The 26,017-nt window shown below is 44.1% G+C and overlaps 1 protein-coding gene across 13 annotated transcripts in view; it reads left to right on the forward strand.

The window, feature by feature from the left end:
* The window catches only part of st3gal3a (ST3 beta-galactoside alpha-2,3-sialyltransferase 3a), a 739,645-nt gene that overhangs the window by 420,745 nt on the left and 292,883 nt on the right, over positions 1-26,017 (forward strand). For 9 of the 13 annotated variants that reach the window (XM_070886703.1, XM_070886710.1, XM_070886698.1 and 6 more), the window contains one exon: positions 22,138-22,250. In XM_070886703.1, the coding sequence (XP_070742804.1) occupies positions 22,138-22,250 (113 nt within the window). The remainder of the gene's footprint in view (positions 1-22,137; positions 22,251-26,017) is intronic. The other 4 variants (XM_070886704.1, XM_070886709.1, XM_070886702.1 and 1 more) reach the window with 1 other exon arrangement.

Below are 26,017 nucleotides of genomic sequence, written 5' to 3' on the forward strand. Positions count from 1 at the left end.
AAGATAATGGGAAGAATGTTACTTGTACCCATATTAAGACTAGGCCCGAGTCATTTGATAAGGATATTAAAGGAAACTTAAAAAAAAACAAGCAGAATTCTTTAAAACTGATTTGGATGGTAAATGATATTTGTTGAGAGGGAGAATTGAGGGTTATAGCGATATTAACACCAGTACTTGAGAAAAAACAAGTCGGGTGACAAAAATCATGTTAGAATAATCATACATGGACTCTCAATCAAGTGGACATGATGGGCGAAATGGCTTTTTTTTTGCTCCAGACTTTGTGCTTGTCGTGAAGGTAGTGGGGACGAATGTAGATGTAGAGTTCAGCTAATGAGGTACTTGACAGAAAACAATGCCAAGGTCATAGGAATATTAACTTGGCCATGGTTGAATTAAATAAACATATTAGATTGATATCCTGGAGATTTGCTTAGTAACCTTCAAAGACTTTAGGGAGAAATTTAAGAGTTTATTCTTGGAACTTTTTTATTTTTGGTTATTTGCTTCTCAACAGGTTAAGTAAATTGGCTAAATTACATGGTGGTTTAGATATGTGGGGCCCAAGTTTGTCCCCAGGGTTAGAACGGCGCATCTCCGTTAGAACAGAAACAGCGCCTATTATTTACCTTGGTATTCTCCCCTCCGTCTGGTCGATCCAGGCCCTTGGCGCAGCGCAGCAGAACGCGTGGGGGGCGGAGCCAGGTCTCGGCGCTGAAAACAGTGCAAGGACCTCTGCACATGCGCGCTAGAGTGTGCGTGCATGTCCAGTAGCTCCAGGCCCCCGAGGCTGTGTGGGAGGGGCCCGAAGCACGCCACCCCTAGCCCTGGCCGAATGGGCTGCCAGGGCGAAGATCGGACTCGGGTCTTCTTCCCTTCCCCTCCCGTTTAGCTCCCGCTTCCCCCCTCCCTCCCTCCGTCCTTCCCCCCCCATTTAGCTCCCACTCCAACCCACCCCCCCCCCCCCGGTTTAGCTCCTGCTCTTCCGCCCCCACCCCTGCATGGGCAGCGGCGGGGCTCGCCCACTTGCCCGGCATCTTGCTGGGGGCGGGCCCCGTCCAAAGTCTCCAGCGGCCTAGTCCGGCTTCTGCGTCCTCGGCGGAGCCTGCCCGAAGTCTTCAGCACGGCCCGTTCAACCTCCCTCTCCTCTTCCCCACCCCTTCTCTTCCGCCCCCCCCGCCTCTTCTCCCCTCTTCCGCCCCCTCCTCCCCTCCCTCCCTCTCCTCCCCTCCCTCCCTCTCCTCCCCTCTCTCCTCTCTCTCCCTCCCTCCCCTCTCTCTTCCACCCTCTCCTCCTCTCCTCTCCTTTCCTCTCCTCTCCCCCCTCCCTTCCTCTCCCCCCTCCTCTCCCCCCCCCTCTCCCCCCCCTCCTCTCATCCCTCCTCTCCCTCCTCCCTCCCTCGCTCCCCTCTGTCTCCCTCCGTCCCCCTCCTCTTCCTCCCCCCCTCCTCTCCCTCCTGCCTCCTCTCCCCCTCCCTCCTCCCCTCGCTGTCAGAAACAGAGAGACACTGACAGAGAGAGAGAGAGAGAGAGACACTGACAGGGAGAGAGACATTGTGTGGACCCCGTCCCAGCACGCAGTCGGTGAGTAGAAACTTAATTTTTTATTTTTTATTTTTATTTATTGATTGATTTTTTTTAAATGTTTTAAATTTTTTATTTTTTTAAATTTTATTGGTTGATTTATTGATTTTTTGGTCATTTATTATTGATGATGGCTCTTTATATGTAAAGTGAAGTGTTTAATGTTTGTAAATCCCCCTCCCCCCCCCGCCCCATCTCTCGTTCCCTACGCCTGATTTATAAGTGTGGGCAAGGTTTTTCTGAGCATACAAAAATCTACACTTACTCCTTTCTAAGTTAGTTTGGAATAAGTTTTCGCTGCCTAAACTTGCAAAACAGGCGTAAGTGGCTGGACACGCCCCCTTTTGGGAAAAAAAACAGTTCTACAATGAAGCTACTCTAACTCACTCGAACTGGAGCAAACTAAATGCCGAGAATTGCAATTTCTAAGATGCTCCATTCTAAACTAGTTGCTCCAAAAAAATAGGAGCAACTCAGGCCGAAACTTGAGCCCGCGATCTGTTCGAAAGAGTCAGCTTGATGACTTTTATTTTTCATTTTTGTAATGTAGAACAGTAAAATGTCCATTTTAGATGTATGCGTGAACATTACAGCAATATAACTACTTTTTGCATTTGAGTAGTTTTATTATTTTAATAATATTTGTATTGCAGTGTGTGAACAGAAAACTTACAAAGGAAGCCAAATAGGAGATGCCATTTCCCTGGACCTGCCAGTAATCTGGTGGTTAGAATATTTTGCAGTGTAAAATTCAGAGGTAGATCATCAAGGGAGGCAAGTGAGGCGCTGCTTATCTAGAATTTTGTGTGTGTACATGAGAGCAGGGAGTTATCGGCCGTAGCTCGAGCTCCGAGTGAGCAGATTGGAGCTCTACAAGAAGGATGGCAGGTGAGCGGCAGACTGTCTGAGTGCGGGGCGTGTTTGGAGGAGGGAGGCCTGGGCTGTGAGATTAGAGGGAGGCTTACAATATGCATATCAGGAAAAATGAGTACAGAAATCGAGCTGGCTTTTCCATACAAGTGATTGGCTTCTTCTCCTTCCATTTGTTTACTTTTATTCTTACTCTTTTCAACTCAAGGGTTATGGGGAGCGGGCAGGAAAGTTTTGAGGCCAAGATCAGATCAGCCATGATCTTATTGAATGATGGAACAGACTCGAGGGGCCGTATGACTTAGTCCTGCTCCTATTTCTTATGTCCTTATGTTCTTTTCCATGACCTTGCTTTCCTTATAATGAAAAATAGCTGTTGATGAAAATAAAACTAATTCCATATGCACAAATAGCTCATTGTCATGGTAACACGCTGGCTTGGTTACACATATGCCTCATCTGTCAAAAAGGTTGCTAGCTGTCACTGATAAAATTCCTACAAATTTAAACTTTGCCAATGTAATGTAATCCACAGTATAGTTTAAAAAAAAGCTCCAAAAAGATGATGGCCCAAAATTTGTGAGTGTAATGACAGAGAAACTGTCAGCGTCGCTGTCATCACTGTGTAAAACTGACAGCAACACATGCAGTTAAACGTGGAAATGCAGAAATTGCTATCCGTGATATCCTGCTTCTCTACAGAATCAGTGATTTGATGTGAATTTCAACTTTTTATGCACTCTTGTTGTAAAAAAAACATTGAAAAAATTGAATGAGGTGTAACTAAGTTTTTAACAGCATACTAAGTCGTAATTACTTCTCAACAACCTCTCTGGCCCTGAAAAACTAATTTTATGAATATAGAATGTCATTCTCTCCATTCCATGATGATAATTCCATAGATTTTTTAAATCATTTTTTACAATTTATTTTTAAAATTCATATTTCAGCTTCTGCCCTAATCCCATGTGTATGTCCCAATCTTTATTTCACTCTCTGTAAAATGATTTAAAAGAGAAGATGGTGCTTTTTACTTCTTGGTTTGTTGTCAGAAAATTCTTAAATCTGATTGGCTGCTCAGCCTGCTTGATGACTCCAATGTTCCTGGACACCAGAGATCCCCTATAGATGGCACCAGAGTGAAACTGACATTGGAATAGGAGAAATTGACGCCACAGCGCCCGACAAATCTATGTGGGCAGCTTTCTTCAAGTCCAGCGGCGAGCGCCATCCCCTTGCCGCTGACCACATAATCCAGGCCATATATGTTATAAGAGGTACTGCCTAAGACAGCAATTCCATCTAGACCCTATAACATTCGAATGCTTCTTGCTTAAAAACGCTTGTGTCATCGGTTTGATCAACTTGAATTGCACGTTGATGTACCTTGGTCTATTTCCATATTTTTATGAAATGTGTTGTATTCTTTTTCAGGCTAAATTAGGGTAGCATTGTGGTGAATTTTCCATCTCATATAAGATGATATATTCTATGCCATTAGATATTTCAATGCTTCATAATAATCTCACACCAGTATTTGATCAGTCATCCTCATTGTAAAAGGAGAATTCCTTGGCTACATTTGCTGTGAAAGAAACAGCTATGGTAAATATCCTGTAACTGTAATTATGTTGCTTCAGCTGTGTTCAGCCTTGTCTCAGTGGTCGCGCACTTGCCTTTTGAGTCAGAATATTGAGAGTTCAATTCCAGCTCCAGGGACTTGAGCAAATAATCCAGGCCGTCTTTCGGGTGACATGTTTTTAAACCAGCTCCTGTCTGCCCTCTGCAGTGGACATAAAAGATTCCGTAGCACTATTTGAAGAGCAGGGAAGTTCTTCTGGTCTCGTGGCCAACATTTATCTCTGAACCAACATCAGTAAAACAGATTACCTGGTCACTTATTTAATTGCTGTTTGTGAGACCTTACTGTGCGCAAAATTGTCTGCCACTTTTCCCTACATTACAACAGTGACTACACTTCAAAAATACTTAATTGGGCCTCCTGAGGTTCTGAAAAGCGCAATATAAATACAGGTGCATTCCATCTTTCTTTTTGTTGCAGTATTGTACCCAGATTATAGCTCTTGAACAACGGATGGATTTAATAAAATATTAGTTAGCAAAGCTCTTTGTAAACAACATGACCAAAGAGTGCACACTTGGCCGCATTGATGGCATTCCACCCAAATGCAATCCAACTTGATTGGAGAAAAAATGGTATCCTATTAGTATGGTAATAATTTAATGTTATAGATTTTTTTTTTTTGCAATACGGCAGCACACTACTCATAATTAAGGGTAGGGGTTGATTTAATTTTTTTTTAATTAGTCATTTAGAATCTTTTAATCTTCCACTGTGGACGAGTTGTCTTATGGGGGCATGATCAGGACACTGACACCATGGATGAAATCATTCATCCTGCAGTAGTCTTTGCTGACTTGACATCAAGATTAACTTGATTGTATCTATGACCGCCCTGGTACTCAGGATGATGTTTTTGCTTCCAGCCTCTGCAGGCAAGATGATGTTGGCAGCATGAGTAAATGGCTGTGACCAATGGCATTTGTTGTCCTTTTTGATTCTGACCATGGGTAGCTGACAGCCCGTAGTGGCTAGCAAAATGTACTTTTTGTCAATGTTGTCCTCTAGAACCTTCCCTCCTTGGGGGAACATCTGTAGTTAGACCAATTCTGTGTATGTGTAAATGCTTTATAGTCACTTTGGGACTTTGTGCATGTGCAGTTGTTCTGATGTTGCTGTATCTGCATCACAGCTTAAATGGGACAAATTCAGCAGTAAGGAAACAAGCTTGCATTACAGAACTATTAAAATCAGCATTTATTGCTGATTTATAAACCTGGGTTTTTTGGATTCTACTTTTAGCATTAAGACCTGGGAAAATTAGAGCAAAAAATTGGACCACAAAACCTGGGACAATTCCAAGAAAATCAGTATTTTTATTTGAACATCACTAAAGAGAAAAACCAAGGGATTGAAAAAAAAAACAAACCCACAGTTAAGCCAATGACATCTGATTATTATTCACAGACACCATGCTTCGCGAGCTATTTAGGGAGTATTTGCTGAGAACTTTTTTTTGTAAATATATGTTTATATGTCTTTATTTACAGAACTCTGTATTTTGGTCAGATGATTATTAAAATAACAGATTTGGTAGGCTTTTGAATCAGTTGGCACAGTTTTTTGGCCTGTGTAATTGTCTCTACCTGATGGCTCAGCGAGTTTATCCCGTGAGTAGCTAAATAAAGGCCAGGAAATTCCCAGTATTGTTGGTCATTAGAATCTGAATGGACCAGTTGGAGAATCTATCTTGTAACACAGTGCTAAGTGTTGTTATTTCTGTCATTAATTGTTATTTTTAGATTGTTTGTTTCTCTTATTTTCTCCCCTTCATGCAGCAACTGTAGCATCGAGTGTGAGCTTTTCTGTGACTTTGTCAGTGCCCCTTTGAGTGGAATATTTTAGCCAGTGGATGTGCAGGTCAATTGGAGTACACCCACTGCGGTCACAGCAGAGATAACTAACTTAATATAGACCAGCGATCAAAGCTATAATCTTCTTAATCCGTATGGCTGATTGCAACGTCATGCAGTGAAATTGTCCATTCAAGTAATGGGAGCTTGATGTCAAGGAACAGATACTAATGGAATATTATTCCTGGAAGGGTGGAAACATTACCTTCACCTAATTGAGGCAGTAAATGCATAATTCTCTCCAGGTGTATTCTGTAAAAGCCTTTGGATCTGAGGAGGCCAATTGGTGCCTGAATATGAGGATACCTTCTGGTCACTTAAAAGATCAATTAATCAATCAATCTCTATATATGAGTTAAGAACAATTTTAATGGGCAAACTCTGTGTACTGTTCGTCAGATCTGGGTCAAGAAAAAAAACTGTTAAAAGATTTAACTATACCCAGTACCACTTATTCACGGGCGGTGTGAAGGATTGTCCAGCTCTTTCATGTTCCATCCATTATGGTGAAGGGAACACCAAATTCTTCAGAGGTTTGCAGTAGGTTACTTATCCCAATTTCTTGCCATTCTTTCTCAATGCAATGTGCAATATTGTATCCCATGTTGAATTAATTGTCATAGAACTTAGCAGATTCATAGATAACAAAACAGAATTAGGAAAGAATAGAAGAAAAGACAAGACAGCAATTTAATATCAGCTATTTTAGTAAAATGGAATTCCTCCAATATTGCTAGTGGTCTGGAAGTTCTTTGCATTGCTGAAGGCTCTTCGAAAAGGTGCTGCATTTGGAACCATTGGAAAAAAGTCAATACCATCAAGGCAAAAGTCTTGTTTCAATAACCAAAGGCACCAACCAATATAACTATGTAGATGATTTGAAAGGGGCTTGAAGCTACTTTGAACTTAGTTCAATAGATCCCCGATTGACTAGGGGAATTTATGGCTCCTGCTTAAGGATAAATGGTAGAATTGTAAAGGAATGTGGAAATTTCATAAAATATCCATCCAGATTTTCACACATGCTAACCGAGTCACAGCTCATGAGTAATACAATTGAGAAGGAGCGACATGACTTGACCATATACGACATAGTTTAATTCCAGCGTTTTGTTTCCTTGAATATATGAGATGTTTAATGAAACAACAAAACTGCATTCCGTAGATTGGAAAATCTGTCTTTCAATTCTTTCCAATTGTATAGAAACACGTGCTGGTAATTATAGGTTGGGGAGATCAGAGCTCAGAACTAAGTGAAAAGAGAAACTAAACACGACCACTATAATGAAGAATGGAAGTGAATCCTTTGAATTGAGGTTTGTAAAACCAACACCATTGTACTACTAAACTGATTCTGCACCAGCTATAGCAACAGATGTTACAAACAGCCAATGTGATTGCATAAGTGTGCTCATTAATACAAGCTGGAGCGATAATTCTTAGCCATGAGTGCATGTGTTTACTCATGTTAAGTCATCAGGGAAAACTTATACTTGATGTATTGTTACTTAAAATTCGAAGAAAGAAACTGGTGGAATGCAAAACCACCATTGTGTGGTTATAAGCACTTTGATATTTCTTCTGAATAGTAGGCCCTCCCTCCACCAGTTCTTTACGATTATAGATAGAAATGGATACACATAATTCATGAGAGCTACCCCCCGCCACATTCTGCATGTACACATATATGCTCTCTCATACACAAACAGACCCCAATGCCCTAGACAGGAGAGACCAACGTGTTGGGGTTACTGTAGAAAACCCTTTGTGTGTTTTTAACAACACTCTTATACAAACCAAATATAGATGTAAACTTAGTTTCTTATAATAAAGACACTAGTGAAAACCAGTGGGCATTGTCCACTGTGAGTTACAGAAATGTTTGTCTTATCTGTCTCTTGTCTTTGTATTGGTGCTTCTCTTTTTATATCTGTTCTGCATCTGTAGGTTATCTTGTACATCTGTTTGTCTCATTTCTTTTATTTTGGGTTGGAGGTGCTGGGTCATCAATAGTGGGAGATGACGCACTTATATTGTATTTAGAGTTTGTGCACCTACTCTGCACCATATTGCAACCATCCAGCCCACATTCTATGCTTTGCTTTATGGATGTGAGTGGTGGCCCTTTTTCAACTGTGCTGCTTTGCACATACTATTTTGTCTTGTCCCTTTTTCCTTTATCACCACCACCCCCTGTATGAACTAATGTCATCACCCTTGCATCATTGACCCTTCTGCCCTCCCCTTTCCCTTCACTCTTACCCTTGCCTGTCAGCATGACTGCTACAGTCTCCTTCTTGTCCTCCTCACCCGCCTGTGGACTGCAGTGGCCTTCCTGCATCACCTTTATTCCTTTCTTCCCATGGTCTCCCCCACCTTTCGATGAATGTAGTCATAATGAGAACACTTCTCCCTTCCTCCCACGCACCTCTCTCTCCATCCCCATCCCTATCTCTTTTCCCCTATTTTCACTGATCCATCCTTTCTTAAAACAGAGCTGGGAAACAATGTTAGTTTAAAAAAAAAAATAAACTTAGTCCTCATACAGTATTTCTACAGAATTAGCTCTTACGAGGCTTTTAAACTAATGCCAGTTCCTAAGCAAGATGCCAAGAAAGGGATTTGGGTGGAATGGGCTGGGAGTGGAGCGGAGAGTGGGTGCCACCAAGGCTAAGACAGCCAAGGTCTAGAATCTCTGAGAAGCAGGGCTAGGTGCTGGTGTGTATAGTTGTGACTAGAGATCCCGGTGGCAGAAGTGGAAGGAGGTGTGCCCCATGTAACAGAAACGGGGATGACCTACACCAAGTTTCCTGGGTCGGGGGAGGGTCATTGGATATTCATGGCAGGTTCCTGGGTGGATTTTTGCTAGCTAGCGGGAGCCTGCCAATGACCCAGAAAAATATCAGAGGTACTGCAGCAGGATTGCTGGTGCAGCAAACAAAGATGCAAGAGCCAAATTGAAGGGACTACAGAGTCTCGAAGACTGGAGCAGCATTTTGAGTGAAGGCATCAGGTGAGACCAGGGCCTTCACCAGGTAGGCTTTCTCCCTCCATGTGTGATATTGGGGCGCATTCCCACCATAACCCATGCCTACTGCCATGGTTTACCTAGTGATTCTAGGGATTAGTGGGGATAAGGGCGGATGAAAGGGAAATGGGTTGGGAGCCCAGGCCCCACACCATCACCCGCCAGTGTTTGCATACCGTTGGTGGATAAGAAGTGGCCAATGGAAGTTTTGGCTGGGACGAGGGAGGAAAATTAAGATTGGTACAATAAGACAAGGGTAGGACTTGCCATCCAATTTCAGCCCTTTATCCACCATGCTCCCTCCCAATTTCGAGCAAGATAGTGAAGAAAAGTCCATACTGTCTGCTTGAACCAAGCAGGTTTGCTTCCGAAAATTAGTTAATAAATGGTTCCTTTTGATGGGGGGTGGGGGGGATGTTTTCGTCAGTTTCCCTGATTTGGCTGATTACAGAGATTTCCAGCTCTTTGGGGAGCGGGGGCACAGCGCAGCCTGTTTTGGAGCTGTTGGTGACGGATGGCAAACTTCATGTGCCAAATCCCAAAGTTGCGATCAGTTTCAAAGATGAAATGACTGCGAACACTGTCAGTTCGCCGTAATCCAGACCGCAAATTCCGCACCAGTGTCTTTCTAAAAGCTTGTGGAAAGAAACTAGCAGTTAGCCAGTTGTGTGTCATACAGGTTGCCGATTATGCAGAAAATTATCTTGCTTATGTTTTCTTTGGTTTTGTGATTTATTTTGATTGCAAAATAATCTGGACAATAGTTCAGCCTGTTCAAGGTGGTCTAATGTTTTTTCCATTGTTCAAATTGACAGGAAACTTACTGGCATTCTATACATTTTCCTAGTTAACAGCTTAACGTGAATGGTAATTGTTGTCTGTGGGCTACATTAATCTTAGTGCGAGAGAATGAAGACACTAGTTTTGGTTCATAGGAGATTGTACTTAAGAAAACTGTTGCCAAGCCATTAACCAGAAAAAAAGGTGTTGAGAAAAGCTCAAACACTGACACTTGGATCTGTTGCCTGTCCTTTTGTCTGGAATATTTGAATTGTTTTGATGTTAGCGCTGTCAGAAGTATTTACTCTGTGTGGCATAGGCCTGTTTACTGAAGTGGAACCTTTGCCTTCTAAGCTGTATTAACAAAATGCTTATACAGCTGCTTTATTCAGCTCTGTCACGCTATCTCGTAGTGATTTCAGGCACAATTTATTACCAAACATTCAACCTTTGAGATTGAGAATTGTAGAAGTTTTTACTCTGTGTACTAACCTTTAGTGTCATCTTAAGCTGTTTTCAGAATGGGTCTTATTTTTAAAATCAGCTTTAATTTATTAAAGACAAATCATGTCACCAAAATGCACCAAGGTTCGGTCTGTATGGATGCCTAACATGAACTGAAGTGTTAAATACCAATTAAACATGAACCAATGTTTAACAATTTGTCTAATTTTAGTAAGTACCAGGGCATGTTTAGAATCACTTTAGACTGATGTTTTTGTTCAAGTGCTGAAATCCCAACCTTTTTAAGTACGTTTTAACTAGATTTTACAACACGTGTGTATCCCTCCTGGCATGGCTCACAATAAGTCATAGGTTAGTCTATGTAAGGTTGGAGGGAATGCTGGAGTGTTGATGTGGGGGGGCGGGATTTGCAATTCCACTGAGAAGATTAGAAAATAAGTTAGTAAAAGATCAACTTAGAAACACTGGAGTAAGTCATTTTTTGATTGGCTCCTGAATAATGAATAAATACTTTTTTCCTTACTCAATGCAGGTGAATTAATAAATTTGTGCTCCTCAAATATCACATTAAAATAAAAGTAAAACTGCCAAGCAGTTGAAACCATGTCATTAGTGCTGTAATTTGCTTTGAAGTCACCTTGGGCCTGAGGGAGGACTGACTCAGTTGTGATATTTTCAAGCAGGTGATTCAGAAGCACTCATGCAAGTATTTTTGTAGTGATCGAAACTAAGTTGCCTCTAAAATTGACTTTTCCAAACATTGACACTCTAAGAAACAAAGGTCACACAATTCTGATTCCAACTCTGCTGCAAAGATAATAAACCGCAAAAAATGTTGTTGCTTTGTTTTGAACCAAGTTGTGGCAAATGAAAGACGATTAGTGGACAAAACAAAACTGATAAAATCTAATCTTATGGAGACAGAAATGATAAAAAGTACTCTACGATGTGCTAAAGGAGATGTACAGTCTTGGGTATACCAATACTCCACCTCTGAAGAGTGCAGATGGTGCCATTCTTGTCACTTGCAAGACTAAAATCGTACAGAGATGGGCAAGCAATTTGATGCTGTTGAATAGAGCATCCATCATTATCTTGAACAGGGCCATACAGCAGCCACGACATAACAACATGAGTGAAAGTCACATGATTGCCGAGAGTATTGAACCAATCAATGCAATAAAGACTAGTAAACAGAAGAATTAGGAGCAGAATTAGTACCGTAAAACTACAGTACTGGATAGGATCTCTGCACAAATTTACAAGTTCATCTTAAAAGGGGCTCTCACTGGCTACGTTGACTCTCAAAACATCTAAGGAGATATTGCATCATCCCACGACAACTAATTGCTACAATTGATACCATCTTTGAACAAAAAGGAGAGAACAAAAAGACAATCATGTTTCAGTGGTCTTACTAACCGTGAGAAATGCCTGTTTGAGATAAATTACACCAGAAATAGAATCAATCAAAATAACTGCTATAAATGCAATTGGTGAATGGAAAATTAAAAATAAAAGGACAATGTAGTACTACTTCAATCCATTTTGTTACTATACTCCTGCCACTGAATGTAGTAATACAACAATTCTGTATTAATAGCTTTTGCATAAACAGATTTTGCCAGTAGGATTTTGATTGCTTCAGGATAGAACATGAGATCTGGTTAACTGGTAATGTGGAGGTCACTGAAGTGACCCAAACAGGTGTACACATTTTGAACTCCTTTCTGATGCAAAGAACTACTTGCAGCATGATGTGATTGTAGAAGAAGGGGAATAACCATTTTACAGTGTCCATAAAATTGGGCACCTTCGCACTGGTAGTCATGGCCATTTAAAACAAAAAATGGTGGCCATCTCATATTCACCCATTTCTGGCGCAGCCTGTGCTGTTCACCCTTTTGGTGAGGGTGATAGCGTAGGCTGTACGTGCATGCATAACGCAGACTTGACGCACAATCCGCCATTTTCAATGTCTCCCCTCCATTCAACGTCCTCACCTAAACACACAGCTGAATGTGCGTTCAGCTCCATGAGGGACCCCCCACCAGTGCTACTTAAAATGATACATCCAACTTGCAGGTTGATTACTGCTTTAGTACTGGCTCTTGCAGAGTTTGTAGGAGTACTGGGTTGCTGGAAGACAGTTGTTCAAAGTGTGCAGAGCTAGTGGGCATTGGGCAGGCAGGCATTGGTTGCTATTGGAAGGCCTCTGAATACACCACTTGCTTCCAGTCATGGGCGCTCTAGTTGGCGGGACCTTGTACTGCAACATGACAGGGGGATGGAGCAGAGGTAGCAAAGAAGACAAATTACTCGCAGAGGGAGAAGAGGAGGATGGCTCTCCGCAGGAGGTGTCACTGACCTAGGATCTTCAAGGAGCACTTCTCTTGCCGACACCTAAGCCAGGAGCATTTGGCGGCTCCGCTTCACCAATGAGGTGGTTACAGAACTGTCCTACCTCTTGGAACTAGACCTGCAGCCTCAGAGCAGGGCGACGACAGCTCTGCCAGTGGCCTTCAATGTGGCCTGAATTGTTTTCGCTGTCGGATCCTTCCAAGCTGGAAAAGGCGACAGAGCAAACATCTCGCAGTTCGCCATCCGTCGCTGCATCCGAGAGGTCACAGAGACTCTGTACTCCAGGAAAGGGGCATTCATTTCTAAAGAGAAAGACATAGGAGACTTTGCCAGGATAACGGTCTTCCCCAAGGTGCAGGGTGCCATTGGCTGCGCACACGTGGCTTTGTGGGCGTCGCATCTCAATAGCGAGACGTTCCGTAACTGCAAAGGGTATCACTCACTTAATGTGTAGTTGGTGTGCGACAATGCCCAGCACATCATGATGGAGAATGCCTGCTATCCTGGCAGCAAGCATGATGTCTTCATCCTGCACCAGTCCGCTGTGTCAGCAATCTTTCAACCACACGTCGAACCTGAGGGTGGATGCTAGGCGACAAGGCTTTCCGATATATACTTGGCTGATGATTCCCCTCCACAACCTCACCACTCGTGGCCAGCACTCATATAATGAGGGCCATGCTGTCACGAGCAATGTCATTGTGCAGACCAGGGTGCTCAAGTAACGGTTCAGCTGCCTTGACCGCTCAGGAGGAGCCCTCCAGTACTCGCCGGAATAGATGTCCCAATTTGTGGTGGTCTGCTGCATCCTCTACAACTTGGCTATCATGAGGGCGCAGCCCTTGCCACCAAGGGTTCCATGGCCACCTCAGCAGGAGGGGTAAGGGAGGAGGCAGCCTGCACATCCACATTCTGGATGGGCTGTCTGTGAGCGCATCATCAGACTCTGTTTCCCCAAAAGAAACCCCGGATCCCTGTTGCCCAACACTTTCCCACCTTGCCATCCCTGTATCGCAGAATATCAGCGGCAGGTCGGGGCCATAAAAGGAGCGGCGAGCGGCGGCCTGGAGTAGCGTGGAGCCAACTATAAGGTACAACGTGAGCTAGTGCAGGAGGGCGATGGCAGCGAAGAATGACGTCAGCAAGGTCCAGGTCGATGATTGCAGCGTGGGCAGATATAGCAGGAGCGGCGAGGTCGGGGCAAAGGAGCTGTGAGAGACTGTGGAGGGCTGTGATCGGGGCCCAGGGGAAGCGTGAGTTCGGGGCCAAGGGCCCAGGACAGCATGGACCAGCCCACACTGCGATATGTGTGTGCACTAGGTCCGTGCATCAGAGCAGATCTCCAGTTGTCTTGGATAATTCTTGCCACTGGACCAAGACCTAGCTCGGTCAAGCCCATGTGGTGGCTGGTGTGCAACGGCCACCACACGTTAAAAAAATCCACGTACAAGCATCTTCCATCCTTGAGGATGTCGTTCGGATTCCTCATTTGAAACACGTGAACTCATCCTTTTTTTTGGCGTGGAAGCAAGTCATCCTCATTTCGAGGGACTGCCTATGATGATGATCACAGCATCCTCTTGGCCACAATGTTGTAATGAAAGCCACCACCAAACAAACATTCCAAACCACATTTATTAATATTCAATCCAATGCTACATAACAAAGTCAACTAATCATCTTTAAGCATTTCCTAGTGCCTGTCTTCCATGTGCCGATGTTCGTCCTAGTGCTCCTATGAAATGCTAATCCAGTGGCTGCAGCATGGCTGATGGAAGACTGGTGACTTTCCATGGGTGAGACTGTAGATGGCCTTGCAGGACGACCTCAAGCAGCTCTGGGCCTAGAAGGCCTGGCTGTGGACTACACCACCTCCGGATGGGCGGCAACAGTCTGGACTGACTGGCTAACAGCCAGCCACAAGTGCACTGGCGGAGTGGCAGTGGTGGAAGTATGAAAGCTGTCATCCTGAGCGAGGACAGCAGGTTCATGCTCCACAGAGCCACTGCCACTCCCCCGGTAGGCTTCTTAGCAATCCTAGTAATCTGTTGGAGGAAAGATTGCTGGACTGCTGAGACATCCTGCAAGCTCCTTTCCACACTAGTAAACACAGCCATGATGGCAGCAGTCTGAGCTTCCACTGCAGCACTCAGATGTTGAGTCCCTTCCGCTTGTGTTGCAATGGAAGCTGAGACATCGCCCAGCAGACCCCGCATCATGATTGGGTCCACAAGTGTTCTAATAGAGTTGCCCATTACCTCCATCCTGGAAATCATGGGCACCAAGCTCTGTACAAAGCCTTGTTCAAGTTTGGATCCAGACTCCTCCATGCTCCTCGACAGTGACAACAGGCTCTCTGGCAGGCCTGCCAATGCACCAAGCATTTCTTTGTGCGTGCCCATCACCCTTCTTCTGAAGGCCGCCCATTGAAGTCCTCATCTGAGTCCTCTGCAGCAGATCTCGTGTGCAACCTCGCCCTCCGGGGAGCTGGCAACTTCGCTACACTTGCCCCCTGCCCTGGCTACAGACCACCATGCGCAGATCCCGCCTCTATACTACCCTCTAAAGTACACGCTGTTTCTGAGCTGGTGCCTGTGAGTATCAGATCGAATGTCTGTGCGTCTTCTCCATCACCCTCCTCTTGCCCTTCCTGCAGTGGCTGGGAAGCTTGGAGTTCTTGGGTATCTGAAAGGAGAAAGGCACAAGGGTAAGGTTGTGCTGAGGGGAGGTGGTTCATGCTTATACCATCAGTAAGTGAGAAGAGATTATGGGATGAGGGGGAAGTGAGATGTGAGAAGGAGGATTAGGTATGAGCAAACATTCATCTTTAATGGTTTCAGCCTCGCCAATCGCCACGGCCCCTCCAATAATGTCAAGCACAGTCTCCTCCAGCTGGGTCAAGATATGCAGCTGTGCCTGACCTCATTGGTTAGCTGCTGCTGTCTCCTGTTGTGGGCCACCTGACCCTGCAAGTGAAAGGGAAGTGTGTCAGTGAATGTGGTGCAGTGTGTTTGGGTGATGTGCCTGTCATGATTGAATAGTTGGCAGGGTGTGCAAGGTGTGAGACTTGCAGCAGTGCTAAGTGAGATGAAATGATGATTGATAGAGATTGTTGGTAGGTGAGTGATGGGAGTTTGGTGCATTGAGTAGTGTGTGAGGCTAGTGGTGCAGTTGGTGGGAGGCGGCCTTTGACGATGCATTCGCTGACCTTGACCACTTGTGTGAGGTCATTAAACTTTGTTCAGCCCTGGTCCAGTTCCTTGGAGCAAAACCGTTGGCAGTGACCGCTTCAGCTATCTTCTCCCACTGCCTTCTGACCAAGAGTCTGGAGGGCCTCCTGACCCGTCTCCTCCATTCTACCGCCTGCACTAAGACTCCCAGTGCTCCGTCTGAGAACCTAGGTGCCCTTTCCCTGTCCTGTTGAGCCAAAGCTGCCTGACAGTTGCCTTAACAACCAGTTCAATGAAATGCAGAATGCAGCTCTCCTTCAAGAAGTGCAGACTGCCTTTAAAAGTGGTAGATAGCTTTAAATAAAGCTAGCCTTGCACGAACTTGGGCACCCTGCTGAGCACTTAGCCAGTCAGCAGTGTTCTCATCGCTTGGTTGCACACCTCAATAATGTTAATTAGCATGCAGCACGAATGTTGCGTGCTGCTTGCAGCTTCAAAGATTTGTGTACCTATGCCCCCAGCTCTCTCTGTTACTGCACTCCTTCAAAATTGTATCATTTAATTTATATTGCCTCCTCATTCTGATAACTCACACTACTGGTCATGTTTCATGTGTTACTTGACGATGAAGGGGAGAATCGAATTATATAGTGGTTAGGATTGGGAATCCTGGGTGATTTTGCTTCAGTAGCTCATTGTTGCCAAAGCCAGTTGCAGCACCGCAGCTGCTGCTCTGGCTGAGATCAAGTAACTCAGGATAGAGTGGTAATTTAACTTGGAACTTTTTGTCTATATAATTTAGCGAATAACACTAGCTGGTGCTTTCCGTATTAAGCCATTGAGGTGCTGTTTTCTGCAACAACAAAAAATTGGTGTGAAGATCTGAGAAATGGGTGTTTTCAGTTTTGTTAGCTTTCAATCAAAGCCCCTTGATTGTGACAAGTCAAGTCACCAAAATGCACTGAGCCTCAGTCTGTATGGATGACTAAGAACTGAAGTAACATGTTATATTGCACGTCTGCCTGTTCCGAGGAAATTAGCTATCCTTTCACTGGATCTGCTCAGGTGGCTCAGGGCCCTATGCAATTCCACATGTTACATAGCCCTTTCCCACTTTTTGTGTATAGAATGTGGCTTTCACATCTGGGCAGGACCGGAACCAATATTCTAAGGGGAGTGTTTGCTAGTGCTGTTGGGGAGGGGTTAAACGAATATGACAGAGGGATGGGAACCTATGCAGGGAGACAGAGGGAAGTAGAATGGGGGCAGAAGCAAAAGATAGAAAGAAGAAAAGTAAAAGTGGAGGGCAGAGAAACCCAAGGCAAAAATCAAAAAGGGTCACATTACAGCAAAATTCTAAAGTGGCCAAATGTGTTAAAAGATAAGGCTGAAGGATCTGTGCCTCAATGCGAGGAGTATTCATAATAAGGTGGACGAATTAACTGCGCAGGCAGCTATTAACGAATATGATATAATTGGCATTACGGAGACATGGCTCCAGGGTGACCAAGACTGGGAACTCAACATCCAGGGATATTCAACATTCAGGAAGGATAGACAGAAAGGAAAAGGAGGTGGGGTAGCATTGCTGGTTAAAGAGGAAATTAACGCAATAGTCAGGAAGGACATTAGATTGGATGATGTGGAATCTGTATGGGTAGAGCTGCGGAATACCAAAGGGCAGAAAACACTAGTGGGAGTTGAGTACAGACCACCAAACAGTACTAGTGAGGTTGGGGACAGCGTCATCAAGAAATTAGGGATGCATGCAATAAGGGTATAGCAGTTATCATGGGCGACTTTAATCTACATATAGATTGGGCTAGCCAAACTGGTAGCAATACGGTGGAAGAGGATTTCCTGGAGTGTATTAGTGATGGTTTTCTAGACCAATATGTTGAGGAACCAACAAGAGGGTTGGCCATCCAAGACTGGGTGATGTATAATGAGCAATCTTGTTGTGCGAGGCCCCTTGGGAAAGAGTGACTATAATATGGTAGAGTTCTTTATTAAGATGGAGAGTGACACAGTTAATTCAGAGACTAGTGTCCTGAACTTAGGAAAAGGTAACTTTGATGGTATGAGACGTGAATTGGCTAGAATAGACTGGCGAATGATACTTAAATGGTTGGCGGTGGATTGGCAATGGCAAACATTTAAGGATCACATGGATGAACTTCAACAATTGTACATCCCGGTCTGGAGTAAAAATAAAACGGGGAAGGTGGCTCAACTGTGGCTAACAAGGATAGTGTAAAATCCAAGGAACAGGCATATAAATTGGCCAGAAAAAGCAGCAAACCTGAGGACTGGGAGAAATTTAGAATTCAGCAGAGGAGGACAAAGGGTTTAATTAGGAGGGGGGAAATAGAGTATGAGAGGAAACTTGCTGGGAACATAAAAACTGACTGTAAATGCTTCTATAGTTAAGTGAAGAGAAAAAGATTAGTAGGTCCCTTCCAGTCAGAATCAGGTGAATTTATAATGGGAACAAAGAAATGGCAGACCAAATGAACAAATACTTTGATTCTGTCTTCACGAAGGAAGACACAAATAACCTTCCAGAAATACTTGGGGGACAGAGGATCTAGGGAGAAGGAGGAGCTGAAGGAAATCCTTATTAGTCAGGAAATTGTGTTAGGGAAATTGATGGGATTGAAGGCCGATAAATCCCCAGGGTCTGATAGTCTGCATCCCAGAGTACTTAAGGAAGTGGCCCTAGAAATAGTGGATGCATTGGTGATCAATTTCCAGCAGTCTATCGACTCTGGATCAGTTCCTATGGACTGGAGGGTAGCTAATGCAACACCACTTTTTAAGACAGAAGGGAGACCGAAAACAGGGAATTATAGACCGGTTAGCCTGACATCAGTGGTGGGGAAAATGTTGGAGTCAATTATTAAAGATGAAATAGCAGCACATTTGGAAAGCAGTGACAGGATCGGTCCAAGTCAGCATGGATTTATGAAAGGTAAATCATGCTTGACAAATCTTCTTGAATTTTTTGAGGATGTAACTAGTAGAGTGGACAGGGGAGAACCAGTGGATGTGGTGTCTTTGGACTTTCAAAAGGCTTTTGACAAGAGATTGGTGTGCAAAATTAAAGCACATGGTATTGGGGGTAATGTATTGACATGGATAGAGAACTGGTTGGCAGACAGGAAGCAGAGAGTCGGGATAAACGGGTCCTTTTCAGAATGGCAGGCAGTGACTAGTAGGGTGCCACAGGGCTCAGTACTGGGAACCCAGCTATTTACCACATACATCAATGATTTGGATGAAGGAATTGAGTGTAATATCTCCAAGTTTGCAGATGACACTAAGCTGTGTGGCGGTGTGAGCTGCGAGGAGGATGCTAAGAGGCTGCAGGGTGACTTGGACAGGATAGGTGAGTGGGCAAATGCATGGCAGATGCATTATAATGTGGATAAATGTTTGGTGGCAAAAACATGAAGGCAGAATATTATCTGAATGGCAGCAGGTTAGGAAAAGGGGAGGTGCAACGAGACTTGGGTGTCATGGTACATCAGTCGTTGAAAGTTGGCATGCAGGTACAGCAGGCGGTGAAGAAGGCAAATGGCATGTTGGCCTTCATAGCTAGGGGATTTGAGTATAGGCGCAAGGAGGTCTTACTGCAGTTGTACAGGGCCTTGGTGAGGCCTCACCTGGAATATTGTGTTCAGTTTTGGTCTCCTAATCTGAGGAAGGACGTTCTTGCTATTGAGGGAGTGCAGCGAAGGTTCACCAGACTCATTCCAGGGATGGCTGGACTGACATATGAGGAGAGACTGGATCAACTGGGCCTGTATTCACTGGAGTTTAGAAGGATGAGAGGGGATCTCATAGAAGCGTATAAAATACTGACGGGACTGGACAGGTTAGATGCAGGAAGAATGTTCACGATGTTGGGGAATCCAGACCCAGGGGACACAGTCTAAGGATAAGGTGTAAGCCATTTAGGACCAAGATGAGGAGAAATTTCTTCACTCAGAGAATTGTTAACCTGTGGAATTCTCTGCTGCAGAGAGTTGTTGATGCCAGTTCATTGGATATATTCAAGAGGGAGTTCGATATGACCCTTACGGCTAAAGGGATCCAGGGGTATGGAGAGAAATCAGGGAATGGGTACTGAGGTGATGATCAGCCATGATCTTATTGAATGGTGGTGCAGGCTCGAAGGGCCGAATGGCCTACTCCTGCACCTATTTTCTATGTTTCTGTTTTTCCATGTATGCACGTTGTTCAGTTTTGTGAATTTGCATCATTAACTTCAAGCACCATCTGGGCAGAAGGTGACGCACTCCTGTTTAATATCTGCAATTTTAACTTCAAGTCCTATGTTATTGTCGGGTGCCAGTGTCTCACCCGTGTATCTAGCTCCTGCCCATAAACCAAGGCAAGCAAGCTCAAGTAAAAGCCAGTTCATCAAGGACAACTCTGGTTTTGAGACAGAGACAGAGACTCTGTTGCCTGTGCTACTGAGCTAGCCTTATACTTTAGTATCTTGGAAATGCAACATAACATTTTGAGAGCCCCCAATAAGATGGAACAAATGTTGTCTAGATAACCAGCTGATATACTGGAAAAGGATGCGTTATATCTTTCGATTTTTGGAACTAAACTTCTCCGGTTTGTAATGGGACAACTTTTGAAAAGCAGTTACATTAAATCCATTTTCTTTAAATTATTGCACAGGGCGTACTGACCCTAAAATTTTGTAGCATGAGTCTGGAATTGGGTCCCAATCTCCAGACCAAAGCAGAGTGAGACTGCTTTCTCTTAGGAAACTGCAAAGTGAAATTGCTTTGCACTAATGCTACAATTCTAGTGTAAATGTACCAATACTCTTACCTGTTTTATATTCAGTCACTTTAGAAGTATTGCATAGACATTAGTAATGTGTTACAAAACTAGAATCTAATTAGGGGGTCAAATTATATCAGAAATGAAAACATAAACTGTTTATAAAGAAAAAAACTTGCATTTATATAACATCTTATTTCCCGGGGACATCCCAAAGTGCTTCGCAACCGGTTAATTACTTTTGAAGTGCCGTTACTGTTGTTTTGTAGGCAAATGCACCAGCCAATTTTGAACTCAATATTAATTTTGCATTTTGTTGGTTCAGAAGCCTTTTTTTACCTTTTTATGGTGGGGTCAGCTGTTGGCACTGAGACTGAAGACAGCAACAACAACTTGTATTTATAAAGCACCTTTAACGTAGTGAAACATCCCACGGCCCTTCACAGGAGTATTATAAGATGAAAAATTTGACACCGAGCCACATAAGGAGAAATTAGGGCAGGTGACCAAAGGCTTGGTCAAAGAGGTAGGTTTTAAGGAGCGTCTTAAAGGAGGAAAGAGAGGTAGAGAGGCGGAGGTGATTCTCTGGTTATGATTAGATAGATAAGGATGGAACCAGGCGAATGCAGTCCCATCTAGGTGGACGATGGTGTAGAGGTGTTGGAGAAGGATGGAGTGGTCAACCGTGTCAAAGGCTGCAAAGAAGTCAAAAAGGACAAGGAGAGATAGTTTACCTTTGTCATAGTCACAAGGATGTCATTTGTGACTTTGAGAGCCATTCGGGACTGTTGTAGGGGTGGAAACCTGATTGGAGGGATTCAAACATGAAGTTGCGGGAAAGATGGGCACAGATTTGGGGCGGGGGAGCGACAACACGTTCAAGGACTTTGAAAGGAAAGGGAGGTTGGAGATGGACCATTAGTTTGCAAGGACTTTGCAAGGTCAAGGGTTGTTTTTTTGAGGAAAGGGGTGATGATGGCAGATTTGAGGGAGAGGGGTTTGGTACCTGAGGAGAAAGAACCGTTAACAATGTCAGCTAACATGGAAGCCAGAAAAGGAAGTTGGGTGATCAGCAGTTTGGTGGGAATAGGGTTGAGGGAGCAAGACGTGGGTCTCAATGGACAAGATAAGCACAGAGAGGTCAGATAGGGAGATTGGAGAGAAACTGGAGAAAGATGTGAGTTTAGGGCTAGGGCTGGGGGGAGCCTTAGAGGAAGTTTGGCCCGATGGGCTAGCGGAAGAAAGGGATGTGGCAAAGGCAGCTAATTGGATGGTCTTAATCTCAGAGACAAAGAAGTCCATGAGCTTTTCACACTTGTTGTCAGATGTGAGGGTGGAGGAGACAGGGGAGAGGGGTTAAAGAAGACGGTTAGCAGTAAAGAATAGAAGCCGGGGTTTATCTTTGTACTCCAGAGTGATTCTGGAATAGTGAGCAACAGGAATACGTCATAACATCAGTAGCATTACAAATCATTTTGGTATACCCTGTATCAGTAGTGCTGCAGTAATACAAAGAACACATCAGAAAGTATTTTATCATTGTTGCGCTTTTGACTTTTTCTTCTGCATTATGTTTCAGATTCTCAAAACCAGCACCAATGTTTCTTGATAACACCTTTAAACGATGGTCGAAACTCAAAGACTTTGTTCCTCCATTTGGAATCAAAGGGCAAGGTACTGTTGCAGCAAAAGGTTTGGAACCCTGATTTTGAATTCTGTGACATGGGGATTTTGCGTGAATAATGGGGAGGAGTTTGATCAAATATCTTAATTTTCCTTTGTTTTCTGCTCCCTCATCAACCCCTTTTATAATCAAAAAAACAATCAATGAGTTGAATGTAATATATCCAAGTTTGCTGTTGATACAAAGCTAGATGGGAATGTAAGTTGTAAGGAGGATGCAAAGAGGCTAAGTGAGAAGACAAGAACATGGCAAATGGAATATAATATGGAGAAATGTGAAGTTATCGTGGCCGAAATTGTCCACCGCCCCAAACGAGTCGCACCTACTATTTTCGAATGGTTCCATCCGCCCCAATGCATGGAGCGGACAATCCAGAGAAATTCGGGTGTGATGCAAATGGGGGGGGCGGGTGGAGTAGCCGATGCTCAAAGTCATCAGCGCCGCGCTGATGACATCAACTCGCTGGCGCGTCACAACCTCCCTCCCTATCAGTTAAAGAGGAAGGCTGCTGCGAACTCTGCAGCCACTTTAGTGGCAAACACTGGGCCACCAGAAAGGGTTTCAGCCGGGCCAACGGCCTGGCACCCAAGAGGTGGCTCGCGGCCATAATTGTCGTCCCGACCTGGCAGTCGGACGGAAAAAAAAAACATGTTATCGCCGGCAGCGCCACCTCCCCTTTAAGGGTGACCGCGCCGCCAAGCCACTCGAAGGGTACCGCCAGCAAAAGCTGTTAGTGGCACCAACCGCCCCCACAGTGCAATTTTGGGAAGGTGTTGCTGCCGGTCGGTAAGGGGTGCACACCAGGAGGGAAAATGGGCAGAATGGTCCCCTATACTGCTCCAAACCTGAGCAAGGGCAACTTTTAGAATGGCAGCCCCTCCGCAGAGACTCGGCGGCCAGCAGCCACGGGCCTTATAGAAAAGGGCAATTTTGGCCCCATCCACTTTGATAGGAAAAATAGAAAATCAAGAGTATTTTTAAATGGTGAGAAATTGGGAAATGTTGGTGTTCAGAGGGACCTGGGTGCCCTTGTACACAAATCACTGAAAATTAACATGCAGGTACAGCAAGCAATTAAGAAAGCAAATGGTATGTTGGCCTTTATTGCAAGAGAATTTGAGTATCAGTAAAGATGTTTCACTGCAATTATATTGGATCTCGGTAAGACCACACCTGGAGTATTGTGGTACAATTTTGGTCTCCTTACTTAAGGAAGGATATACTTGCCATAGAGAGAGTGCAACGAAGGTTCTCTAGACTGATTCTTGGAATGGGGGATTGTCCGATAAGGAGAGATTGAATATATTCTCGAGAGTTCAGAAGAATGAGGTAATCTCATTGAAATATACAAAATTCTTACAGGGCTTGACAGGATAGATGCAGGGAGGATGTTTCCCCTGGCTAGGGAGTCTAGAACATGGGATCAGTGTCTCAGAATAAGGGGTTGGCCATTTAGGACTGAGATGAGGAGAAATTTCTTCAATGAGGGTGGTGAATCTTTGGAATTCTCTACCCCAGAATGCTGTGGAGGCTCAGTCTTTGAGTATATTCAAGACAGAGATCGATAGATTTTTGGGTATTAAGGGAATCGAAGAATATGGGGATAGTGCAGAAAAGTGGAGTTGAGGTAGAAGATCTGCCGTGATCTTATTGAATCGTTGAGCAGGCTCGAAGGGCCGAATGGTCGACTCCTGTTCCTATTTGTTATGTTCTTATGTAGGCATTCTTGCTCAACCTTCCTATCACACAACTAACTGAAGTTATTTTAATTTGGATTTACCCTGCCTAAAATCTTGTCAACTGAAGGCCGAAATCCCTTTTTTTGGACAACATTTATACAGGCCACCAATGGCAAAAGTGTTTTGTGATTAGCAATCTCGTTGTGCGAGGCCCCTTGGGGAAGAGTGACCATAATATGGTGGAATTCTACATTAGGATGGAGAATGAAACAGTTAAGTCAGAGACCATGGTCCAGAACTTAAAGAAGAGTAACTTTGAAGGTATGAGGCGTGAATTGGCTAGGATAGATTGGCGAATGTTACTTAAGGGGTTGACAGTGGATGGGCAATGGCAGACATTTAGAGACCGCATGGATGAACTACAACAATTGTACATCCCTGTCTGGCATAAAAATAAAAAAGGGAAGGTGGCTCAACCGTGGCTATCGAGGGAAATCAGGGATAGTATTAAAGCCAAGGAAGTGGCATGCAAATTGGCCAGAAATAGCAGCGAACCCGGGGACTGGGAGAAATTTAGAACTCAGCAGAGGAGGACAAAGGGTTTGATTAGGGCAGGGAAAATAGAGTACGAGAGGAAGCTTGCAGGGAACATTAAGACAGACTGCAAAAGTTTCTATAGATATGTAAAGAGAAAAAGGTTAGTAAAGACAAACGTAGGTCCCCTGCAGTAGGAATCAGGGGAAGTTATAACGGGAAACAAAGAAATGGCAGACCAATTGAACAAGTACTTTGGTTCGGTATTCACTAAGGAGGACACAAACAACCTTCCGGATATAAAAGGGGTCAGAGGGTCTAGTAAGAAGGAGGAACTGAGGGAAATCCTTATTAGTCGGGAAATAGTGTTGGGGAAATTGATGGGATTGAAGGCCAATAAATCCCCAGGGCCTGATGGTGTGCATCCCAGAGTACTTAAGGAGGTGGCCTCGGAAATAGCGGATGCATTGACAGTCATTTTCCAACATTCCATAGACTCTGGATCAGTTCCTATGGAGTGGAGGGTAGCCAATGTAACCCCACTTTTTAAAAAAGGAGGGAGAGAGAAAACAGGGAATTATAGACCGGTCAGCCTGACATCGGTAGTGGGTAAAATGATGGAATCAATTATTAAGGATGTCATAGCAGCGCATTTGGAAAGAGGTGACATGATCGGTCCAAGTCAGCATGGATTTGTGAAAGGGAAATCATGCTTGACAAATCTTCTGGAATTTTTTGAGGATGTTTCCAGCAGAGTGGACAAGGGAGAACCAGTTGATGTGGTGTATTTGGACTTTCAGAAGGCTTTCGACAAGGTCCCACACAAGAGATTAATGTGCAGAGTTAAAGCACATGGGATTGGGAGTAGTGTGCTGATGTGGATTGAGAACTGGTTGGCAGACAGGAAGCAAAGAGTAGGAGTAAATGGGTACTTTTCAGAATGGCAGTGACTAGTGGGGTACCGCAAGGTTCTGTGCTGGGGCCCCAGCTGTTTACATTGTACATTAATGATTTAGACAAGGGGATTAAATGTAGTATCTCCAAATTTGCAGATGACACTAAGTTGGGTGGCGGTGTGAGCTGCGAGGAGAATGCTATGAGGCTGCAGAGTGACTTGGATAGGTTAGGTGAGTGGGCAAATGCATGGCAGATGAAGTATAATGTGGATAAATGTGAGGTTATCCACTTTGGTGGTAAAAACAGAGAGACAGACTATTATCTGAATGGTAACAGATTAGGAAAAGGGGAGGTGCAACGAGACCTGGGTATCATGGTACATCAGTAATTGAAGGTTGGCATGCAGGTACAGCAGGCGGTTAATAAAGCAAATGGCATGTTGGCCTTCATAGCGAGGGGATTTGAGTACAGGGGCAGGGAGATGTTACTACAGTAGTACAGGGCCTTGGTGAGACCACCTCTGGAGTATTGTGTACAGTTTTGGTCTCCTAAGTTGAGGAAGGACATTCTTGCTATTGAGGGAGTGCAGCGAAGATTCACCAGACTGATTCCCGGGATGACGGGACTGACTTTTCAAGAAAGACTGGATCAACTGGGCCTTTATT

This window comes from Pristiophorus japonicus, chromosome 8 (genome assembly GCF_044704955.1).
Source record: "Pristiophorus japonicus isolate sPriJap1 chromosome 8, sPriJap1.hap1, whole genome shotgun sequence".
In the NCBI taxonomy this organism is placed as follows: Eukaryota; Metazoa; Chordata; class Chondrichthyes; family Pristiophoridae; genus Pristiophorus; species Pristiophorus japonicus.